Genomic DNA, 22,209 nt, shown 5'->3' with positions numbered 1-22,209 from the left:
GGTCTATTAGTAATTCCATGGTACATCTGAGCTTCTTCCAACTAAATCCAATATTACACCATCGAATACCTCCTCTCTTAATAATAATAATAATAATAATAATAATAATAATAATAATAATAATAATAATAATAATAATAATAATAATAATAATAATAATAATAATTTGGAAGGGACCTTGGAGGTCATCTAGTCCAACCCCCTGCTCATTCAGGAAACCCTATACCAGACATGTCAAACACAAGGCCCGGGGGCCAGATCCGGCCCGTGAAGTGGTTTCATGTGGCCCGCGAAGCCATCCTGGAAACAGTGAGGGAACGGCCCCCACTGCCTTTGTCTTGGCCCAGAGACCCTCCTTCTGCCAGAGACCCTCAGATCTGTCCCACTCCTGCCCAGGACCACATAGGCACCCTTGATGCAAATAATATAGAGCTGGCCATGCCCACCCAATAGGCCATACGCACTCTAGCCACGCCCACCCAGCAGGCCACACCCACCCTGGCCATACCCACCCGGCCCCCTGAGGGCAACCGCAATGCTTATGCGGCCCTCAATGAAATTGAGTTTGACACCCCTGCCCTATACCATTTCAGTCCAATGGCTGTCCAGTCTCTTCTTAAAAACCTCCAGTGTTGGAGCATTCACAGCTTCTGGAGGCAGGTTGTTCCACTGGTTAATTGTTCTAACTGTCAGGAAGTTTCTCCTTAGTTCTAGGTTGCTTCTCTCCTTGATTAGTTTCCATCCATTGCTTCTTGTCCTGCCTTTGGGTGCTTTGGAGAAGAGCTTGACTCCCTCTTCTTTGGGGCAGCCCCTGAGATATTAGGACACTGCCATCATGTCCCCCCTTACCCTTCTCTTCGTTAAACTACACATACCCAATTTCAGCAACCGTTCCTTATATGTTTTAGCCTCCAGTCCCCTAATCATCTTTGTTGCTCTTCTCTGTACTCTTTCTAGAGTCTCAACATCTTTTTTACATCGTGGTGACCAAAACTGGATGCAGTATTCCAGGTGTGGCCCTCTTCTGGTAATAAAACATTTTTCCACATTAAGCAAATACAATTCTTATGGTTATTAATAAATATACAGTTGAATATCAGCATTTATTCCAGATTTCTAATAGTATCAATGATATCAGTTTAAAATATCTTTTCTAACCAAGACGTATCTTAATTGCATTTGCACTCAATATCCATTTATTCAGTCCGTATCCTATTTTTGCTTCCCCCCCAGTTTAATTTCCCATCCATGTTCAAAATATCCCAACCATTTATAATTTCAAATCAGGTTATACTGTATTTGGGTAATCCAATATATTCAAACCACTTAGCATTTTCTCCTTTCATCTTTTCCTGCCTTAATATGATATTCTGATTACCAATCTTATCTATCTAGTTATAATAATATTTCTATTTCTAACGATCTATTCTTAACCATATTCAAACATCTAATTGATAATATAAGATCCCCTCTAATAGGTCAAATTTTCTGTTTTCTTCACTCTTCAAGACTGGTTTTAAAGGTTTTTCAAGCGATCACAGATGTTGACAGTGGTCCTCAACAACCCTCCCAATGATAAATTGCACTCGGCTTTTTCACCCTGAACTTTAAAAGGAACTATTTCTTCGGAAACAGGAGAGTAATTATGGACCTTCGCAAAGATGCTTTTTCACGAGGCAACGGGACTTTCTTGCTTAACTTTGAAGACATTCCGCTTCTCATCCAAGAAGCTTCTTCAGCTCTGACTGGATGATGGGGAATGGAAAGATTTATACTCCTTGCAGACAGCTGGTCATTTGCATCATTTTAGAGAGTCCTTGAGGCCACTTGGAGTTTTATCAAATCCACATTCTGGATAGAGAGGACTGCTGGTTTGAAAGAGGGGTCAAAGAGGCCATCTATCGCAAAACTGAACACCCCTCCCTCAACAGAGGGGGAAGGATATGACATCATCTATCTCCAGAGTCTACAACACAGTCCTCCACAAATATTTGCACCACTCAGGTGACCCTGAGGACACAGATAAACCTCCAGATGGCCTCAACAACTCTCTAAAAGGTTGCAAATGACCGCCTGTCTGCAAGGAGTATAAATCCTTCCATTTCCCCACCATCCAGTCAGAGCGGAAGAAGCTTCTTGGATGAGAAGGGAAACCTCTTCAAAGAAAAACAAGGTAAGTCCAGTTGCCTCGTGAAGAAGCATCTTTGTGATAACTATGGCCTGGATGATGGAGAATCTCCATAGACAACTATGGATCTTCTAACTTGAAAGCCACTTCCAGCCCCAAGATGGATGAAAGACAATTTGTACAGCATCCAGACTAGAGATCAACTTAGGCTCTCTGCTCCAGGTTATTCTCTCCTCTGCTTGCCATGTTTTAATGATTAAGCCTGGATGATTATTACAGCCTTCTCTGATCTCAACCTGCAATTTGCATTTTTAGCTGGTTAGAACAGCAGTCTGCATCGCATATCCAGCTTGCTACTGAAGGCTTATTAGTACCTTTTCAAAAGGAAATGGCAGCGCTTGTTGGAGCAACAATACGGTCTTTGGAGAATGGGAATGCCTGCCTAAATTGGCTAAAATTACTTTTTTTTATAGGAACGGTAAATTTTATATTGACTGTCGCTTGAAAGGACTGGGGGCTAAAACACATGAAGAACGGTTGCTGGAATTGGGTGTGTCCAGTTTAATGAAGAGAAGGGTGAGGGGTGACATCACAGCAGTATTCCAGTATCTCAGGGGCTGCCCCAAAGAAGAGGGGGTCAAGCTATTCTCCAAAGCACCTGAAGGCCGGGCAAGAAGCAATGGATGGACACAAATCAAGGAGAGAAGCAACCTGGAACTAAGGAGGGATTTCCTGACAGTGAGAACAATTAATCAGTGGAACACCCTGCCTCAAGAAATTATGGGGGCTCAAACACTGGAGGTTTTTAAGAAGATATTGGACAACCATTTGTCTGAAATAGTGTAGGGTTTTCTGCATGAGCAGTGGGTTGGACTAGAAGACACACACACACACCCCAAGGTCCCTTCCAACTCTGTTATTCTGATTTGTCAAGATGATCTACACATAATCAGTGGTTTAACTGTTAGCTTGGTACTCCTATTATTTTTATTATTATTATTATTTATTATTTATTTGATTTATATACCGCCCTTCTCCTTGGTAGGACTCAGGGCGGTTCACAGGGCACATATAAAAAACAAAAACACTATACAAAAATTAAAAAGAATTAAACCCTTGCCCAATAAAACAGTAATACAGATTAAAAACAATTAAAAAACCCATAATCCCCATCAGGCCAGACCAGCTAATTCGAACAGATGGGTCTTCAGGCCCCGACGGAAAGTTCGAAGGTCTGGTGCCATCCGGAGCTCCACCGGCAACTGATTCCATACAGCCGGGGCCCCCACAGAGAAGGCCCTCCCCCTGGGGGCCACCAGTCGACATTCCCTGACTGGCGGCACCCTGAGGAGGCCCTCTCTGTGGGAACGCACAGGGCGGAGGGGAGTCGATGCCGGCAGCAGGTGGTCCCTGAGGTAACCCGGACCCATGCCATGTAGGGCCTTAAAGATCGTAACCAACACCTTGAACCTCACCCGAAAGACAACTGGTAACCAATGCAGCTCGCGGAGCAAAGGTGTAACATGGGAGTACCGGGAAACTCCCAAGACAACTCTCGCGGCCGCATTCTGTACCAGTTGGAGCCTCCGGGTGGTCTTCAAGGGAAGCCCCATGTAGAGAGCATTACAGTAGTCAAGGCGAGAGTGGATTATATGTATGGGGAGGTGCAGTGGCTTAAAAGATGCTGGAGAAAGTCTGTACTCTGGCAGTTTGAGTCCTACCACCACATGACGGGATGAGCACCCATTCCTTGCCTCAGCTCCTGCCAATCTAGCAGTTCGGAAGCTTGTAAATGCAAGTAGATAAATAGGTAGCACATTGTTGGGAAGGTAACAGTCTTCTGTGTTTCGCTGTACATTTTGCGGTGTGTCATGCTGACCCCAGTGACATCTTTCGGCAGCGCGGTCTCAGTGGCTTAAAGAAAGAGAGATGACCACTTGCCCCTAAAGCCAGCTATGACTAGTGGAGTAAAACCCACAGAGACACCTTTATACACATGAGTAGTCCTTGACTTTTGACAATTTGTTCAGTCACTGTTTGAAATTGTGACACCCACCCCAAAGTTACGGCTGTTGCAGAACCTCTTGTAGTCACATGATCACTCTCTATGTCCTCAGATCAGGTGGGGGAGGAAGATGTTCCTGATCAGAGAAGATCTGTTGGCTGTCATCACCACTGCCCGTCTGTGGCTGATCCTCCCCCTGTCCCAAAAGTGCTTTTTCACTGGACTTCCTTCTTTTTCTTTAAAGACATTTTGCTTCTCATCCAGGAAGCTTCTTCAGCTCTGACTGGATGGTGGGGAACGGAAGTATTTATACTCCTTGCAGACAGCTGGTCATTTGCATCCTTTTAGAGAGCTGTTGAGGCCACTTGGAGGCTTATCTGTGTCCTCGGGGTCACCTGAGTGGTGCAAATGGGTATGGAGACTTCTTGGCTGCTGGATGTTTTCTGCCCTGGGTCCTTTCCCTGTTGAGGACGGGCGCAGGCTGATGGGGATGAGTCTGTGTTGTCTGCATCTCAAACTGAAGCGCAAATGGTTTCTGTAGTCTGCAAGGCTTTCTGGAAATCCATTCATCCTCCCACACCATTTGAAAGGGGTCCATCCATCCCAAAGTGCATAGCTAAATGTCTATGGAGAATTTCTGTCGTCCCGGTCAGGGTTGTTCCAAAGATGCTTTTTCAGGAGGCAGCTGGACTTTCTTGTTCTTCTTTGAAGACGTTTCACTTCTCATCCAAGAAGCTTCTTCAGCTGTGAGTGGATGGTGGAGAACGGAAGGATTTATACTCCTTAAAGACAGCCGGTCATTTGCATTCTTTCGAGAGGCGTTGAGGCCACTTGGAGGCTTATCTGTGTCCTCCGGGTCACCTGAGTGGTGCAAATGGGTGTGGAGCCTTCTTGGAACTGCTGAAAGGACTGTGTAGACCAGGGGTCTTCAAACTCGGCCCTTTATGACTCATGGACTTCAATTCCCAGAATTCCTCAGCCAGTGTGCCTGGCTGAGGAATTCTGGGAGTTGAAGTCCATGAGTCATAAAAGGGCCGAGTTTGAAGACCTCTGGTGTAGACTGACGATAGATGGTTTTGAGAGAGGGCTGTTGGATTTTGACATAGATGGGTTCTTTGAAAAACAAGAGCGTCCAGTTGCCTCATGAAAAAGCACCTTTGGGACAACCATGACCTGGATGACTAAGAATTTCCCCAGACATATCCTCCCCTCTCTTCGTGAAGCCGGGTGAGTCCTTTTCTGGTCCACCACTTCCCCCAATGCTGGCGGGGCCCATGACAGCATTGTCCTCAGCCCCTGGTCTTTCCAGATGTTCCAGGGGAGACCTGCCATTCCCATCAGGTGTTCCTCCTCCTCCTTCTCCGAACCAGGATCCGGTAGGGTCATGACAAAAAAAAAAGGTTTGTGCATGTTGCCCTCGTCCTATCAGTGCCAATCGTGCATCGAGGGCAAATGAGGTCACACGCAGTGTCTTCTTGCAAATTCTGCACATGGTAATGCCACAGTTTATGTGGCATCAGAGCGTCTTCTCCCGTTTTTTATGGCTAGGCAGTGCACATAGAAATCCCAACGTGTCAGGGAAGCAGATTCATTATTTTGAGTTGAAAACAGCTCTCTGTTTCTGCAACATCCTGTGAGTCACAATATTGGACTTGTGTCCAACCTGGTGGGAGTCATTGAAGGTAATTAGTTCTAACTTATGTCTGCATCAGTTTGATTAGAACATTCATTCACGCCTGGAACAGAGATCAAAACAGAATTACTTGTTTTCAGGAGAGATTCTCGGCTCTGAAATTAGCGGGTTTCAACTTGGAGACAGACCAAGATTTGGCGTTCATGTACAGAGGGAGGTCAGAGAGTAAGTGGTTCTTACGATGTGCTCTCTGAAAGGAAATATTTCCAGTTGTAATTACACCAACCTTCATTTCAATTTGGAGGTCTATTAAATGTACACCTACAGTAAGTCTCACATGGGAGCAGAAATGGCAACAGCATGAACTTTTCATAAGAAGAATGGGAATGACGCTGAATCACAACAGGGAGATACTTGTATCCCTGCATTAGTGGATATTTAGGATGATGTTATCCCTGACCCCATTTCTTTTGGGGGTGGTGGAAACGTTTTAAGAGCAGGGATGAAAAATTGGACTTCCAGGAAAGGAATGGGGGGCTGAAAACCGGCCCTATCAGCTCTCACTCTAATGCTTGCTTGTGCTTCTATACTATTCTGTGACAGACTGCCATGAACTTTGGGAAGGGAGGAAGGCAAGGGGGAAATTGAAAGTAAGTACTGTATCTCTTTGAGATGCTGCCTCAAGGTCACCCAGCAATCCATCCTGTGCTTGAACTGACCTTTATGAAAACATCCTGGAAAGCCTTTTGTCTGAGTGAGGGGGGGGTTGGACTAGATGACCTCCAAGGTCCCTTCCAACTTTGTTGTTGTTGTTGTTGTTGTTATACAACTTTTATTCATAAAACATGAAACTCAGTCAACTGAAAATTGTATGGTTGACACGGCCTGCTGCCAAGATCCTAGGTATCAACAAGGTTTTTCCTTAAAATGTAAGATGTTCCGAGTAGCACAGTTTTTTTGTAGCTTTGCTGGAGTTAGCAATTTCTTGATGTATTTTTCAAAGTTTTTACTATTATTATTATTATTATTATTATTATTATTATTATTATTATTATTATTATTATTAGTAGTAGTAGTAGTAGTAGTAGTAGTAGTATCAACATTAAGAAAACCAAGATCATGACATCCGGCCCTCTCAATTCGTGGCAAATAGATGGGGAAGAAATGGAGGTAGTGACAGGTTTTATTTTCCTGGGCTCCAAGGTCATTGCAGATGAGGACTCCAGCCAAGAAATTAAAAGACGCTTGCTCCTCGGGAGGAAAGCCATGGCAAATCTAGACAGCACACTAAAAAGCAGAGACGTCACCCTGTCAACAAAAGTGCGTATAGTCAAAGCTATGGTCTTCCCAGTTGCAATGTATGGCAGTAAAAGTTGGACCATCAGAAAGGCTGAGCGCCAAAGAATTGAGGCCTTTGAACTCTGGTGCTGGAGAAGACTCCTGAGAGTCCCTTGGACTGCAAGGCGATCAAACCGGTCGGTCCTAGAGGAGATCAACCCTGACTGCTCTTTAGAAGGCGAGATCCTGAAGCTAAAACTCAAATACTTTGGCCACCTAATGAGAAGGAAGGACTCACTGGAGAAGAGCCTCATGGGAAAGGTGGAGGGCAAGAGAAGAAGGGGACGACAGAGAATGAGGTGGCTGGATGGAGTTACTGAAGCAGTAGGCGTGAGCTTTAATGGACTCCAGAAGATTTGTAGAGGACAGGAAGGCCTAGAGCAACGTTGTCCATAGGGTCACAAGGGGTCGGACATGACTTCACAACTAACAACAACAAATTATTATTACTATTATTATTATTATTATTATTATTATTATTATTATTATTGTTGTTGTTGTTGTTGTTGTTGTTGTTGTTGTTGTTGTTGTTGTTGTCCCTTAACCTGACTGGTCACACAGGGGTTTGGCAATCGGAGATAGTTAAGGGAGGGAAAAGTTGAACATTGAGATTTTGGTGCATGATTTTTAGTTTTGGCTATGCATTAGTGCAGGGGTAGAGAAATATAGCTCCTTTTTGACCTGTGGACTTCAACTCCCAGAATACCTGAGCCAGGCTGGCTCAAGAATTCTGGGAGTTTCAGTCCATAAGTCAGAAAGGGGACATAGTTCCCTACCTCTGCATTACTGCAATATATTTGACTTCTAATAAAACTATACCGGAATGGAATGGAACGGAACAGAACAGAAGAGTAGAATGAACAAATTCTGGAAATCCTTACTGGCAATCTTCTCCTAAGGCTACCTCTCCCAGGGAGACTGATTCACAAAATAGAGATAATTGCAGCAGTGTTGACAGGAAATGGGGGGTTTTATGCCAAAGAGACCATCATTTGCAGGATATTCCAGCTGCAGCCATGAGGATGAAGCAGCGAGAGGAAGACGTGCAAAGAGAAGGAAGTGAAAAACATCAGTAAATGCTGATGGAAGACGGTGTCAAACATAGAATAACAGAGTTGGAAGGGACCTTGGAGGCCTTCTAGTCCAACCCCCTGCTCAGGCAGGAAACTCGATGCCATTTTAGACAAGTGGTTCTCAACAAATTTCTACCATTTCTATTTAGAGGTTTCAGTGGCTGCAGGTCTGACAGGCCTCTGTGGTGGAATAGAGCAGGTGAATAGATTGGCTTTTTTTTATTGAAAATTTTTACAGTACATTTTTGAATACAAAACCCCTCCCCTCCCCATCCCCTCTCCCCAAACCTCCCCAACTCTACCCTCTCCTCTCTCCCCCTCCCCGACTTCCCAGAGGGTATAAAAATACAGGGTATAAAAATACAAACAAGCATAATCTAAAATATGCAAACAACAATAAAATATTAAATTCTATCGCACTTTAACTCTTAATAAAATAACTACAAGCTAATTATACATCATATAAATCCGCTACTTATTCAAATGCTAAGTGAAACTTTTTAGTCCCATATTTATTCTGGATATAATCAATCCATCTCCTCCACTCCACAATGTATCTCTGTTGCGACTGGTCTTTCAAATACGCTGAGATCTTTGCCATTTCCGCCAAGTCGGAAACTTTTAAAGTCCATTCTTCTATAGTCGGCAGTTCTTCCTTCTTCCAATATTGCACTACTAAAAGTCTCGCTGCCGTAATGAATAGATTGGCTTTTTGATCATTCCTTTCTGGACAAGGAGAGGACTTGAGATCACCCACAAATACTCCGTACAGTTCCTTTTCCTGAGGCGATCACAAGACAGTGGGCTCTGGCAGTTTACAACCCTGAGGGACAAGGGAATAGCCATCTTGCTCAACCCATAGTTAGTGTCTTTAAAGACACTGAGTTTGCACACAGTTAGCCCTCAATTTATCGTTCTTTTACTGACCATTTCAAGTTATGACGTCGCCCCAAAAAGGGACGCGTGGCTGCTTTTCACATTAGTGACCTTGGCAGTATCCCTTTGGTCACGTGATTAAAATTCGTGACATTGGGCAACCGACTCGTATTTATGGCAGTCGCAGTGTCCCGGGATCATGTGATTCCCCTCTCGCGACTTCCTGACAAACAAAGTCAATGGGGAAAAGCCAGATTTACCTCACAACTGTGTTGCTGATTTAACAACTGCACTGATTCTCTGAACAACCGTGGCAAGGAAGGTCGTAAAATGGGGCATAACTCACTTAACAACTGCCTCACTTGCTGTGACTCTTTTCTGTTCTTCGTTTGGTCTTTCTTACAGGCTGGCTTGATCTGTCCGCTATCCATCACATCTTCACGGTGTACAGGTAGTCCTCAACGTACGACTAGAATTGAGCCCAGAATTTATGTTGCTAAACGAGACAGCTGTTGAGTGGGTTTCACCCCATTTTACAACCTTTCTCGCCACCACTGTTATGTGAATCACTGCCCTTGTTAAGTTAGTAACCTGGTTGTAAAGCGAATCTGGCTTCTCCATTTAACTTTGCTTGTCAGAAGATTGCGAAAGGGGGTTCACGTGGACCCACGGGAGGCTGCGACCGTCATAAACACGAGTCAGTGGCCAAGGGTCCAGATTTTGACCACGTGACCACAAGGGTGCTACAATGTTTGTCAGTGTGAAGAAAAAGGTCGTAAGTTCCTTTTTTTCAGCACTGTTGTGTCTTCAAATGGTCACTAAACTAACTGCTGTAGGTCAAGAAGTACCTGTAATAGATTCAGTGCATCTAATTTTGGGTGGCTTATATATTCAGGTACCATAGAATAGAATAGAGTAGAATAGAATAGAATAGAATAGAATAGAATAGAATAGAATAGAATAGAATAGAATAGAATAGAATAGAATAGAATAGAATAGAATAGAATAACAGAGTTGGTCATCTAGTCCAACCCCCTGCTCAGGCAGGAAACCCTATACCATTTCAGGCAAATGGTTGTCCGGTCTCTTCTTAAAAGCTTCCAGTGTTGGAGCATTCCCCACTTCTGGAGGCAGGTTGTTCCACTGGTTAATTGTTCTAACTGTCAGGAAGTTTCTCCTTAGTTCCGGGTTGCTTCTCTCCTTGGTGAGTTTCCATCCGTTGCTTCTTCTCCTGCCTTCAGGGGCTCTGGAGAATAGCTTGACTCCCTCTTCTTTGGGGCAGCCCCTGAGATATTGGAACACTGCTATCATCTCCCCCCTCATCCTTCTCTTCATTAAACTAGACATCCCCAATTCCAGCAACCCTTCCTTGTATGTTTTAGCCTCCAGTCCCCTGATCATTCTTGTTGCTCTTCTCTGACCTCTTTCTAGAGTCTCGACCTCTTTTTTACACTGTGGTAAATAACAAAATAGGCATGTCTTTCAAGAAGGTCTTCTGCACTTTTTTAAAGCCAACCAGATTCGTGACCCACACCAGGTTAATGGTGTGCAATAAATTCCCCATAAAGGACAGGAGTGTTAAATAACCCGTCATTAAGCAAAGCACTCCTTTCTAATTGGCAGCTGCTTTCTTTCCCCGAGCTGTGATGGGATGAAAGTGATTTTTTAATGCACTGTGGCAATTAAGCACTTTGCTTAACCATCGGCCCAAAAAGGGCTGTAGACAGATGTCACTTTTTTCTTTTCTTTGCAGAACACCCATCTGAGGTTTTGGGCTGCCTTTTGCCTCCCACCTCTTGGGAGCTCAAGACGGGAGAGAGGGTGGGAAAAACCCCCCTCTTTTAATAGTACGAAGGGATGGGTTTATTTAAACGTATCTAATTACTGGTGTGCTATTGATTGGTCTGAAAGAGCCATTAAGCAGACACGATTATGTCAGTAAATATGGGATGACCTTGAAACACAATCTCATCTCCTGTCGGGAAATGGAAGCAGCGGAACATCCAACTTTTTGCGTGACTTTTAAGAAGTCCTTGTTAGGATATGAAAAACTCACTTTCAAGAAGCCAGAGAGAGGAACACGGCACCCAGGTTTTTCAAAAGGCTGAATCGATCACTAACGATAGGCAGAATTTAGGCAAAACCAATCAGGTAGCAATAGCACTTAGATTTGTACACCCCTCTGTAGTGCTTCACAGCCCTCTTGAAGTGGTTTATAAAGTCGATGTGTTGGCCCCAACAAACAGGGTCCTCGTTTTACCAACCTCGGAAGGATGGAAGCTGGATCAACTTTGAGCTGGTTCAGGATCGAACTCCTGGCAGTGGGCAGAGTCAGCCTGCAATGCATTCTAACCATTGGGGAAGGAGGGAGGGAGGGAGGGAGGGAGGGAGAGAGGGAGGGAAGGAAGGAAGGAAGGAAGGAAGGAAGGAAGGAAGGAAGGAAGGAAGGAAAATCTCAATCCCACTTAGCCTTATAAACCTTTGATACAAGGCAGAGTCAACCTTGAGCCTGTGAGAATCGAACTCCTACCATTGGGCAGAGTCAGCCTGAAATACTGTATTCTAACCACTGTGCTACCAGGGATAATGATTAAAAGAGGAGGCAAAGAAGGAGGAGGAGGAGGAAGAGGAGGAGGAGGAGGAGGAGGAAGAGAAGGAGGAGGAGGAGGACAATAGTAATAGTACTTATATACCACTCCACAGTGCTTTACAGACCTCTCTAAGTGAATTCCAAATATTAGCAACTTGCCTCCAACAATCTGGATCCCCATTTTATCAACCTCGGAAGAATGGAAGCTGAATCAACTTTGAGCTGGTCAGGATCGAACTCCTGGCAGTGAGCAGAGTCAGCCTGCAATCCTTCATTCTAACCACTGTGCCACCAGTCTGCCAGATGTTCAATCTGGATCTGGTATTCTTGTCTACTTACGGGATCCTTCCCAAGGACCTGGGATAGGCAGACCTGAATGTTTGATGCTGTTACATACATCGTCGCAGGATGTAAGGTGTTCCAAGGAAAGCCACCTTTTGCAATTGACCGATGGGTCAATTGGGATTCAGGTGGTGCTCCAGAAGTTTTGGGATTGCACTCAAACACCTGTAACAACAACTACTACTACTACTACTACTACTACTACTACTACTACTACTACTATTGTTGTTGTTGTTATTTTGCTTTTATTTTCAATGTTGCTTTTAGAAGGCAAGGTCCAAGTGTAAATGGTAATGATTACGGACATGTTGAAGGAAAAGTCTTCATCGTGGTTCAGTCCAAGCCAGGAATAAACAACATGGCGATTGCTTTAGAAAGAAGGTTGCAGTTTATTGAAGAGGAGAGCCAGACAGGAAGATGGCTCTGGAAGAAAAGAAGAGCGAACACATGTAGGGAGTGGGTTTTTATACCCTCTGGGGCTCTTGAGGTTGTTTCCTGTTCCTGTTTGAGGCTTTGTACTTCCTGTGTCATGTACTTTGACCTGAGTCTGAGTGTGCCCCTTTGGCATCTCTGTGTTAATCCTATTATGTCCTATCTTAGAGTTTGGGTGGGATATGTAGATTTTAGGTGTCTCTGTCTTCTTAATCTTCTACCTTCAACCTTCCTGAATTATTTACATCTGCATTTCTACAGAGCTGGTTTCCGCTTGGGGGAAGGGAGACTTGGGGCTATTAAGAAAAAACTGGGCATGCTTTTCTGCCTCTTTAAGATATTTGAGGATATATTTCCTTTGAGCAAATATATTTTTCTGCCCTTTTAATATTTCCTTCTCTGGGGGGCTGACCTCCCACAGACAAGAGAAACAAGGAAGATTTTGTGAAATAAGTAAGCCCACATCCCTAATACCAGAACTGCAAAGAGGAGAAGAATAGATAAGAAAACTCAGTGCTAAAAATATGAAAAGGAAAAAAAAGGGGGGGGAGAGAGAGAGAGAGAGAGAGAGAGATTGTATTAATGGGTAAACTTCCAAAATCACACTTAATGGAAGGAGAAAACAAATAGAAAAGTGAATAGCGCATTGTAGAAAATGAGAAGAAAAAACAACAGTTGTGATTCACAGCTAGGATGAGATTTTTCAACTGACCTTTTCCCTACCATTTTAAGAGATTTTTCCCCACTTTGTGTTTCTAGTGGAATCTCACCTAAAGTAGGCCTTAGACATGCTCCTGTTTCCTTCCAAACGACCATCATCATTCATTCTGTGGTATGTCCCAGTTTTCTGCCTTACTGTGTTTCTTCAAAAAATAAGACTCAGTCTTATATGAATTTTTGCTCTGAAAGATGCATTAGAGCTTATTTTCCAATTCATGTTCATATTTGGAGAAATACGGTACTAAACGCATCCGCCTGGCTGACAATCTTAACTGGGGCTTAGTTTGGGGGTGGGGCTTATATTAGGAGCGTCCTGGAAAACCATGCTTTTTTCCTGTTAAGGTTTATATTCGGAGAAATACGGTACTAAATGCATCCGTCTGGCTGACCATCTCAAATGGGGCTTCTTACGGGGGGAGGGGCTTATATTACGAGCGTCCTGAAAAAACATATTTTTTTTTTCCAGTTAGGGTTTATATTTGGAGAAATACGGTAGTAAACACATCCGTCTGGCTGACGATCTTAATTGAGGCTTCTTTTGGGGGGAGGGGCTTATATTACGAGCGTCCTGAAAAAAACATGCTTATTTTCCAGTTAGGGTTTATATTCAGAGAAATACGGTGCTTAACACATCTATCTAGATGAGGATCTTAACTGGGGCTTATTTTGGGGGTGGGGCTTATATTACGAGCGTCCTGATCAGGTCTTATTTTCAGGGAAACACGGTATATTCACTAGGGCCGTGGGAGGAAAGTAGGATTCAGACACACGCACACACACACACACACACACACCAAGGACACTGCGACCTTCATCAATTTGAGTCGATTGCTAAGAGTCTCAATTGGTCCCAATTTTGATTCCGTGTCCCTGGGGCTGCTGCAACAGTCGTAAGGGTGAAAAAGGGTCATAAGTCACTTTTGGCAGTAACCTTGAACGGTCAATAAATGGACTATTGTAGGTCGAGGACCACCTGCATTGTGAAGAAACACCTTTCTGTTGTTGTGCTTCTTGTGTAGCTAAGACAACAGCTTATCCCACTGGAGCCCATTGCTTCAGCTCCTCTGCTTTTTTGTCTACCTGGCCCAGCCCCTTATACTTAAGCCATCCCAGGCAAACGGCTGTGTAATCTTTTCTTGAAAACCTCCAGCGATGGAGCACTCACAACTCCAGGAGGCAAGCTCTTCCACGGATTTAATTGTTCTCACTGTCAAGAATTCCCTTCTTACTTTCCAGGTTGGGTCTCCTTCTGCTGAGTTCCCACCCGTTGCTTCTTGTTCTGCCCTACATAGTTTAAAGCTGCCTATACTGTCAATGTACTTTGGAGACCACTAGATCCTTCTCTTAGAATAAAATAGAGCTGGAAGTGACCTTGGAGGTCCTCTAGTCCAGCCCCCTGCTCAAGCAGGAGAACCTACATCATCTCAGACAAGGGACTGTCTAGTCTCTTCTTAAAAATCTCCAGTGGGGGCAAGCTGTTCTGCTGGTTGATTGTCCTCACTGTCAGGAAGTTTCTCCTTAATTCCAGCTTGCTTCTCTCCTTGCTTTGGTATGGACTAGAAGACCTCCAAGGTCCCTTCCAGCTCTATTCCGATTGATTGATTGATTGATTGTCTAATGTATTTTTTTTCTCTGTGCCAATTCTCAGGTGGATGGAATCCTTGGTCAACTTGGGGCGAGTGTACCAAAGACTGCGGAGGTGGCCTTCAAACTCGGACCCGAACTTGCCAACCTCTTCCCGATGAAGGTGTCATCTGTGAAGGAGTCTTGGAAGAAGGGAGATTATGCAACAGGAAAGCTTGCAACCGTAAGTAACCATGGCCCTCTGAAGGAACCTCAGAGTAGGTTCTCCTGACTCGGTCCATGAGGTATAGGCCCAACAGAAACCCTTGGCTAAGCTCTTCGCTTGATTGAACTCGCATACTATGGACTGCAAACTTTTCAATGCAGGCACTTTTTATTAGAGCGGTTATATTGTTCAGAGTAAAGATGGTCCAGAGTCTACAGTCTTGACTTCCTTAAGGGCAGAGATTCCTCTGTTCTTCACACACACACACACACACAGAAACACGGTGTGGTCCAGTTTGGGGCAACACGATTTAAAAATGAATGTTGATACTCTGGAAAGAGTGCAGAGAAAAACGGCAAAGATGATCAGGGACTGGAGGCTAAAACATGTGAATAATGGTTGCAGGAATTGGGTATGTCTAGTCCAATGAAGAGAAGGACTAGGGGTGACATGATAGCAGTCTTCAAGTATATAAGGGGTCAAAAAAGAAGAGGGGGGGGTTTAACCTATTCTCCAAAGCACCTGAAGGCAGGACAAGAAGCAACGGATGGAAACTATTCAAGGAGAGAAGCAACCTAGAATTAAGGAGGAATTTCCTGCCAGTGGAATGACTTGCCTCTAGAAGTTCAACTCCTCCAACACTGGAGTCTTTTAAGAAGAGACTGGACAGCTATTTGTCTCCTTCTTGAGCAGTGGGTTGGACTAGAAGACATTCAAGGTCCCTCCCAACTTCGTTATTCTGTTATTAATCATGTCAGTTTCTGACATGGGCCATTCCTATTGCCACATGAGACAACCAATGAGTGTGCCATCAGCGTAAGAGCCTTGTGCTTTATGTACAAAAGGACCAACAACAGTTGAAGCATTCCGATTGGACTGGAGTGTTGTTGTGAACAGCTTCCCATTTGCATTCCAACTCTTCTGCCCTCTTCTTTAGCCCAAGGGATTTATGTTCTTTAGCTACTGATTATTTATGTATTAATTCGTAATAAATGCTTGCATTTATTACAGTCTTGAAGTGTGCAAGCATGTTTCCCCAGAGGTAATTAGAAGCAATTAGGACTAGAAAAGCAAACCAAATATAAATGTAAAGCTGTAGGTCTAATCTCCCCCCCCCCCCACACACACACACCCTAATCTAGAAGATAGCCAGGGGGAGGAAAAAAAGGTTTATTAGGTAGGAAAATCTTGCTCCTCGATCACCACTGTACACCAGTTGATCAGACACTCTCAGGACTTTGCTTGAGTCAAGAAGAAAACCAATTTTCTTTTTTTCTATTTATTGTTGTCAGTTCAGAATTATGTCCCAGTGCCTCTGTTTGTACGAATATCTTCAGGTAATGCAGGCGTAAGGTTGGTATTGTTGTTGTTAGCTGCAAAGTTGTGTCCGACCCATCGCAACCCTATGGACAACGTTCCTGCAGGCCTTCCTGTCCTCCACCATCTTCTGGAGTCCATTTAATCTCATGCCTACTGCTTCAGGGACTCCATCCAGCCACCTCATTCTCTGTTGTCCCCTTCTTCTATTGCCCTCAATCTTTCCCAGCATTAGGCTCTTCTCCAGTGAGTCCTTCCTTCTCATTAGGTGGCCAAAGTATTTGAGTTTCATCTTCAGGATCTGGCCTTCTAAAGAGCAGTCAGGGTTGATCTCCTCCAGGACTGACCGGTTGGATCACCTTGCAGTCCAAGGGACTCACAGGAGTCTTCTCCAGCACCATAGTTCAAAGGCCTCCATTCTTTGGCACTCCAGTAGTCCATATATATATTGTTGTTGTTAGCTGCGAAGTCGTGTCTGACCCATTGTGACCCCATGGACCACATTCCTCCAGGCCTTCCTGTCCTCCACCACCTTCTGGAGTCCATTTAGGCTCACGCCTACTGCTTCAGGGACTCCATCCAGCCACCTCATTCTCTGTCGTCCCCTTCTTCTCTTGCCCTCAATCTTTCCCACCATGAGGCTCTTCTCCAGTGAGTCCTTCCTTCTCATTAGGTGGCCAAAGTATTTGAGTTTCAGCTTCAGAATCTGGCCTTCTAAAGAGCAGTCGGGGTTGATCTCCTGTAGGACTGACCGGTTTGATCGCCTTGCAGTCCAAGGGACTCGCAGGAGTCTTCTCCAGCACCATAGTTCAAAGGCCTCAATTCTTTGGCGCTCAGCCTTTCTTATGGTCCAACTTTCACTGCCATACATGGCAACTGGGAAGACCATGGTGGGTTGAAGACCAAGGTTGGTATAGTATACAGAAAATGGGGTCAACTTATTTTCCAAAGCACCAGAAACCAGGACAAGAAAGAATGGATGGAAGCTAATCAAGGAGAGAAGCAACCTGGAATTAAGGAGAAACCTCCTAACAGGGAGGACAATTAACCAGTGGAACGGAAGTTGCCTTCGGACATTGTGGGCGCTTCATCACCGGAGGTTTTTAAGAAGAGAATGGACAATCCCTTGTCTGAAATGGTTTGGGATCTCCTGCTTGAGCAAGGGGCTGGACTGGAAGGCCTCCAAAGTCCCTTAGTCCTAGCTTGCTTCTCTCCTTGATTAGTTTCCATCCGTTGCTTCTTCTCCTGCCTCAGCTGTCTTGCAGAATAGGCTGACTCCCTCTTTTTTGGGGCAGCCCCTCAAATATTGGAAGCCTGCTGTCCTGTCACCCCTAATCAGAGAAGAGCAACTAAAGATGACTAAAACATAGGAAGAAGGGCTGCAGAACTTGGGTCTGGCCAGTCTAAAGAAAAGAAGAAATGGGGGAGACCTGATAGCAGCGTTCCAGTATTTGAGGGGCTGACACAAAGAAGAAGAGGGGGTCAAGTTATTCTCCAAAGCACCAGTGGGTAGGATGAGAAACAATGGTTGGAAACTGATCAAAGAGAGAAGCAACCTGGAATTAAGGAGAAACTTCCTGACAGTGAGGACAATTAGCCAGTGGAACAGAAATTGCCTCCAGAACTTGTGGGCGCTCCATCCCTGGAGGTTTTTAAGAAGAGGCTAGACAATCACCTGTCTGAGATGGTATAGGTTCTCCTGCTTGAGCAAGGGGCTGGACTAGAAGGCCTCCGAGGTCCCAGCTCTATTCTGATTCTGATGCTGACTTAACAACTAAACATCTCTGACAGACGACAGAATAGCCCACGTTTAAGACCTCCAGCGAAAGAGAATTCCTTATGTTCCCCTCATTCACACTTTCCAGAACTTTCTCCTGATGTCTATCTCGAATCTCCTGCCGTGTCATTTTAATTCCCTGGTTCTGATCTCGTGCTCTGGAGCAAGAGAGGAGGTCCACTCTTTCTTCTGCATGCTGAACCTTCCGGTTTTTGAAAACAGCTCTTATACCTGCCCCTCCTGTATATTATCTGCAGGCTTCACCAGTGGCGTAGCGTGGGGGGTGCAGGGGGCAGTGGCGTAGCGTGGGGGGTGCAGGGGGGGCTGGCCGCACCGGGCGCAACATCTGGGGGGGGCGCGCTCACACTGAGCTGCTCAGGGAGCCCCAAGGGCTGCACAGAGTTGGCTTGGCGTGACAGCAACACCATATTAACACTAAAAGCACGTGCGCTGCCCAGCGTGCAATCGTATCTGTAACAGCCGTTTTGTTCTCTTCCCCCTCTTCCAAACAATAACGAAACCACGCTAATACTACATTGTGTTAATAACAGGAATAATTACACCCCGCCCCTTTGTCCTGAGAGACACGTGGTCTCGATTGTGGCTTGCAGTAGACTCGCGGCGGGGGGCTGCAGCACACCTCGTCGTTTACCAGCCCTCGGAACTGTTTGGCGGAGTGTCCAGCGCTGCTCGCCGTTTGTAATAAACAGGAGTCTTCAAACTTGGCCCTTTTATGACTTGTGGAATTCAGCTCCCAGAATTCCTCAGCCAGGCTGAGAGGAGCTGAAGTCCACAAGTCTCCTGGGAGCTGAAGTCCACAAGTCATAAAAGGGCCAAGCTTGAAGACCCCTGGTAATAATAAAGAATGAGGCCCGCAGACGGCGAGAAGGCTGAAAAGGGCGTCGCTCCTGGGTGTATCTTCTGCTCGGAATTGCGTCTCCCGAAGGCAAACTTAAATCTTCCTTGAGCTGGTTTTCGCTGCACGCGGGCGCGCGCAAAAGAGAGAGAGAGAAAAAAAGAGATCTCCGAAGGGAACCGGGGAGGGGGAGGGGCGGCCTGGCGGAATGCGCCTTGTTCTAATTGTGGAATATAGGGCAAGGCTTCCGTTCCGCCCCGCCCCCGCCCCCCCCCCAGCCTGAGCCTGCCTTGCGTGGCTGGTGGCTCTCCTGCGGTAATTGCAGCAGAATCCCAAGCAGACATTTCTTCCTCTAAGGCAGCGTTTCCCAACCTTAGGAACTTGAAGATGCGTGGACTTCAACTCCCAGAATTCCCCAGCTGGGAGTTGAAGTCCACGCATCTTCAAGTTCCTAAGGTTGGGAAACACTGCTCTAGGGAATGTGGCGGAGTTTTCTAACCTCGTGGGGAAGGGGTAAATCGGACCTCCTTTGTCTGCTTGGTGTGTTAGGACCAGTGGCGTAGCGTGGGGGGTGCAGGGGGGGTCGGCTGCACAGGGCGCAACATCTGAGGGGGGGCGCATTAGATGCATTTTACTTTAATTACATCAGTATTTTCATAACAAACAATACATGTGCTTAGGGGTTAAGGGTTTTTTTAACTAATCTAGTGGAAGAAACTCGAGTGCTAAAATCCATGGGTTAGGGGGCGCAAATTACTTGCCTTGCCCCGGGTGCTGACAACCCACGCTACGCCACTGGGCTTCACACGAGCAGTTGCTTTCATCTTTCCATAACTTCTGAATTGGCTCCAGTTTTGAATTGCAGGGCCCAGAACAGGACACAAGACTCCGAATGGAGTTTTTAACCAGGATCGGTGAAATCCCTGTTTCTCAGAACGCAGAGAAGAACTCACCTTTCATCTTACAAATAAGAACAGGTTCACAACCTCTTCGATGCAAGTGAGGACAGGGTTTCTCTGCTTCTGTGCTAGTGAGGATGGGCGTCTGTGGAGCTTCACAGTCCTCCAGGTCAGGCTTGTCCCAGAGATGCTTTTCTAAGAGGCAACTGGACTTCCTTTGTTTTTCTTGGAAGGCATTTCACTTCTCATCCAAGAGGCTTCTTCGGTTCTGCAAAGTGAGGATGGTGGGTGTGCTTGCTCACCCAGCGTTGATAGAGGTGTGATTATAGCATTGATTTCTGCCTGATTATTGTCTGGGTGTTGATCTTGGCTTATATGAATGTTAGCTGCTGGAGGAGATGTATTCTACTGGAATCCTTGGTGCTCTCTGAGCTTGGTTGTTTGCTTGCAGACAGTTCATTACCAAATTAGGCAACATCATCAGTGCAACCAGGGAGGGGGGCTTGCCATTGATAGACAGGTTGCTTGCCCTGTCAGAGTTGTTCTTGGTGATTCCTTGATTAGGCTGTTTACTGTTAGCTTGTTTTATCTGAGTTGGTGGTTCCTTGATTGGGATGTTTACTTCTTGCTTGTTGGTCTAGTTAGTATTAATGTTGGTGTTAATCTCTGTTTATTTTATTTATTTATTTATTTTAATTCCATTTATATCCCACCCTTCTCCGAAGACTCAGGGCGGCTTACAAGCTTAGCAGTAGCCTTCATTCTATGTATCTTGGCCTTGATTGATGATGGGGAGGTGTTTTGGTCCTTTGATTCCCTTTTTTCGATTTTTAATGGTCTCTTCTAAATGGTATGTAAATGTTGTTTATCTCTATGTGCCAGCTGATGGCCGATTTGTCTGACTTCCCGGCTTGCAGTTATTCTCTAGTGTTTTAGGACCGAGTTTGAACAAGGATGCTCAGAGTCTCCCAATTGATGCCATAGTTAAATGTTTCCATGTGTTGTGAATTTAAGGTGTTTCCATCGTGTTCTCTTGCTGCTAGCTGGTGTTCATGTAATCTAGTTCATGTAATCTAGTCTTTTGGGTTTTTTATTGTCTCTTTGGAATGGTATGTAAAGGTACTTTGTTTCTATGTGTCCATTGATGGACAATTTGTCTGCACTTACAGAACGGACTGTATAAGCTGACATTCCCAAGCTTAGTCTCCACAACTGCCTTTGATGATCTTCAGTTTAATTGAAGATGAGAGAAAAATGATGAGGGGACTAGAGGCTAAAACGTACTGTATGAAGAAAAGTTCCAGGAATTAATTATAATAGTGCAGGGGTCTCCAAACTTGGCAACTTGAAGACTTGTGGATTTCAACTCCCAGAATGGCTGGCTGAGGAATTCTGGGAGTTGAAGTCCACAAGTCTTCAAGTTGCCAAGTTTGGAGACTCGTGTAATAGTGTATAATGAAAAGAAGGACGAGGGGTGACATGATAGCAGTCTTCCAGTATCTGAGGGGCTGCCCCAAAGAAGAGGGGGTCAAGCTATTCTCCAAAGCACCTGAAAGCAGGACAAGAAGCAATGGATGGAAACTAATCAAGGAGAGAAGAAGCCTAGAACTAAGGAGAAGCTTCCTGACTCTGGGAACAATTAACCAGTGGAACAGCTTGCCTCCAGAAGTTGTGGGTGCTCCATCACTGGAGGTCTTTCAAGAAGAGACTGCACAACCATTTTCTCAAAGGACATAGGGTCTCCTGCTTAAGCAAGGAGTTGGATTAGAGGACCTGTTATTCTGTTACTCTATTCTGTTAACTGCCAGAGCATACATGAAATCTAATTAAAGTTTGATATGAATATGATCTTCCCAGCCGAGGACAGGTGAGCTGTCTGTCCACAGAAGAGAAAGTGGATGCCTTCCTTAATTTTACACTTTGCTTGACATTCCCATAAAGTTAAATCATGTAAGAGTGGAAATCTTCAAATGAAAAAGATTCTAGCACATTAGGCTTTCTTCGTCTCGTTCACATGGACTAATTTGGACAGACACCCAAGCAAATTCTTCCACAAGTTTTTCCACGGTGCTTGCTCGGCACTAGCCCTGTTTCCCTTTAGATCTCAAAAAAAAAAGCCAGAGCTAAGTGAGGTCCTAAGGGATGCGGTGGCTCAGTGGGTTAGGACACTGAGCTTGTCGATCAGAGGGTCAGCAGTTTGGCGGGTTGAATCTTGAGTGCCGCGTAACAGAGTGAGTGCCTGTTACTCGTCCCAGCTTCTGCCAACCCAGCAGTTCGAAAGCATGTAAAAATGCAAGTAGACAAATAGGGACCACTACGGTGGGAAGGTAACAGCATTCCGTGCGCCTTTGGCGTCTAGTCATGCCGGCCACATGACCACGGAGACGTCCTCGGACAAATGCTGGCTCTTCGGCTTTGAAACGGAGATGAGCAC

The 22,209-nt window shown here is 45.1% G+C and overlaps 1 protein-coding gene across 1 annotated transcript in view; it reads left to right on the top strand.

The window, feature by feature from the left end:
- ADGRB1 (adhesion G protein-coupled receptor B1) overlaps nt 1-22,209 on the top strand; it is a gene marked incomplete at its 5' end in the record, with an annotated part of 259,043 nt that overhangs the window by 41,399 nt on the left and 195,435 nt on the right. Inside the window, one exon of the mRNA XM_083379962.1 lies at nt 14,786-14,944. Coding sequence (XP_083236088.1) covers nt 14,786-14,944 — 159 coding nt within the window. The remainder of the gene's footprint in view (nt 1-14,785; nt 14,945-22,209) is intronic.

The sequence above is a fragment of the Vipera ursinii genome (genome assembly GCF_947247035.1).
Source record: "Vipera ursinii genome assembly, contig: SUPER_3_unloc_1, whole genome shotgun sequence".
NCBI lineage: Eukaryota > Metazoa > Chordata > Lepidosauria > Squamata > Viperidae > Vipera > Vipera ursinii.
The sequence above is the reverse complement of the archived record's forward strand: the minus strand, read 5'-3'. Positions and strand labels throughout refer to the sequence as shown.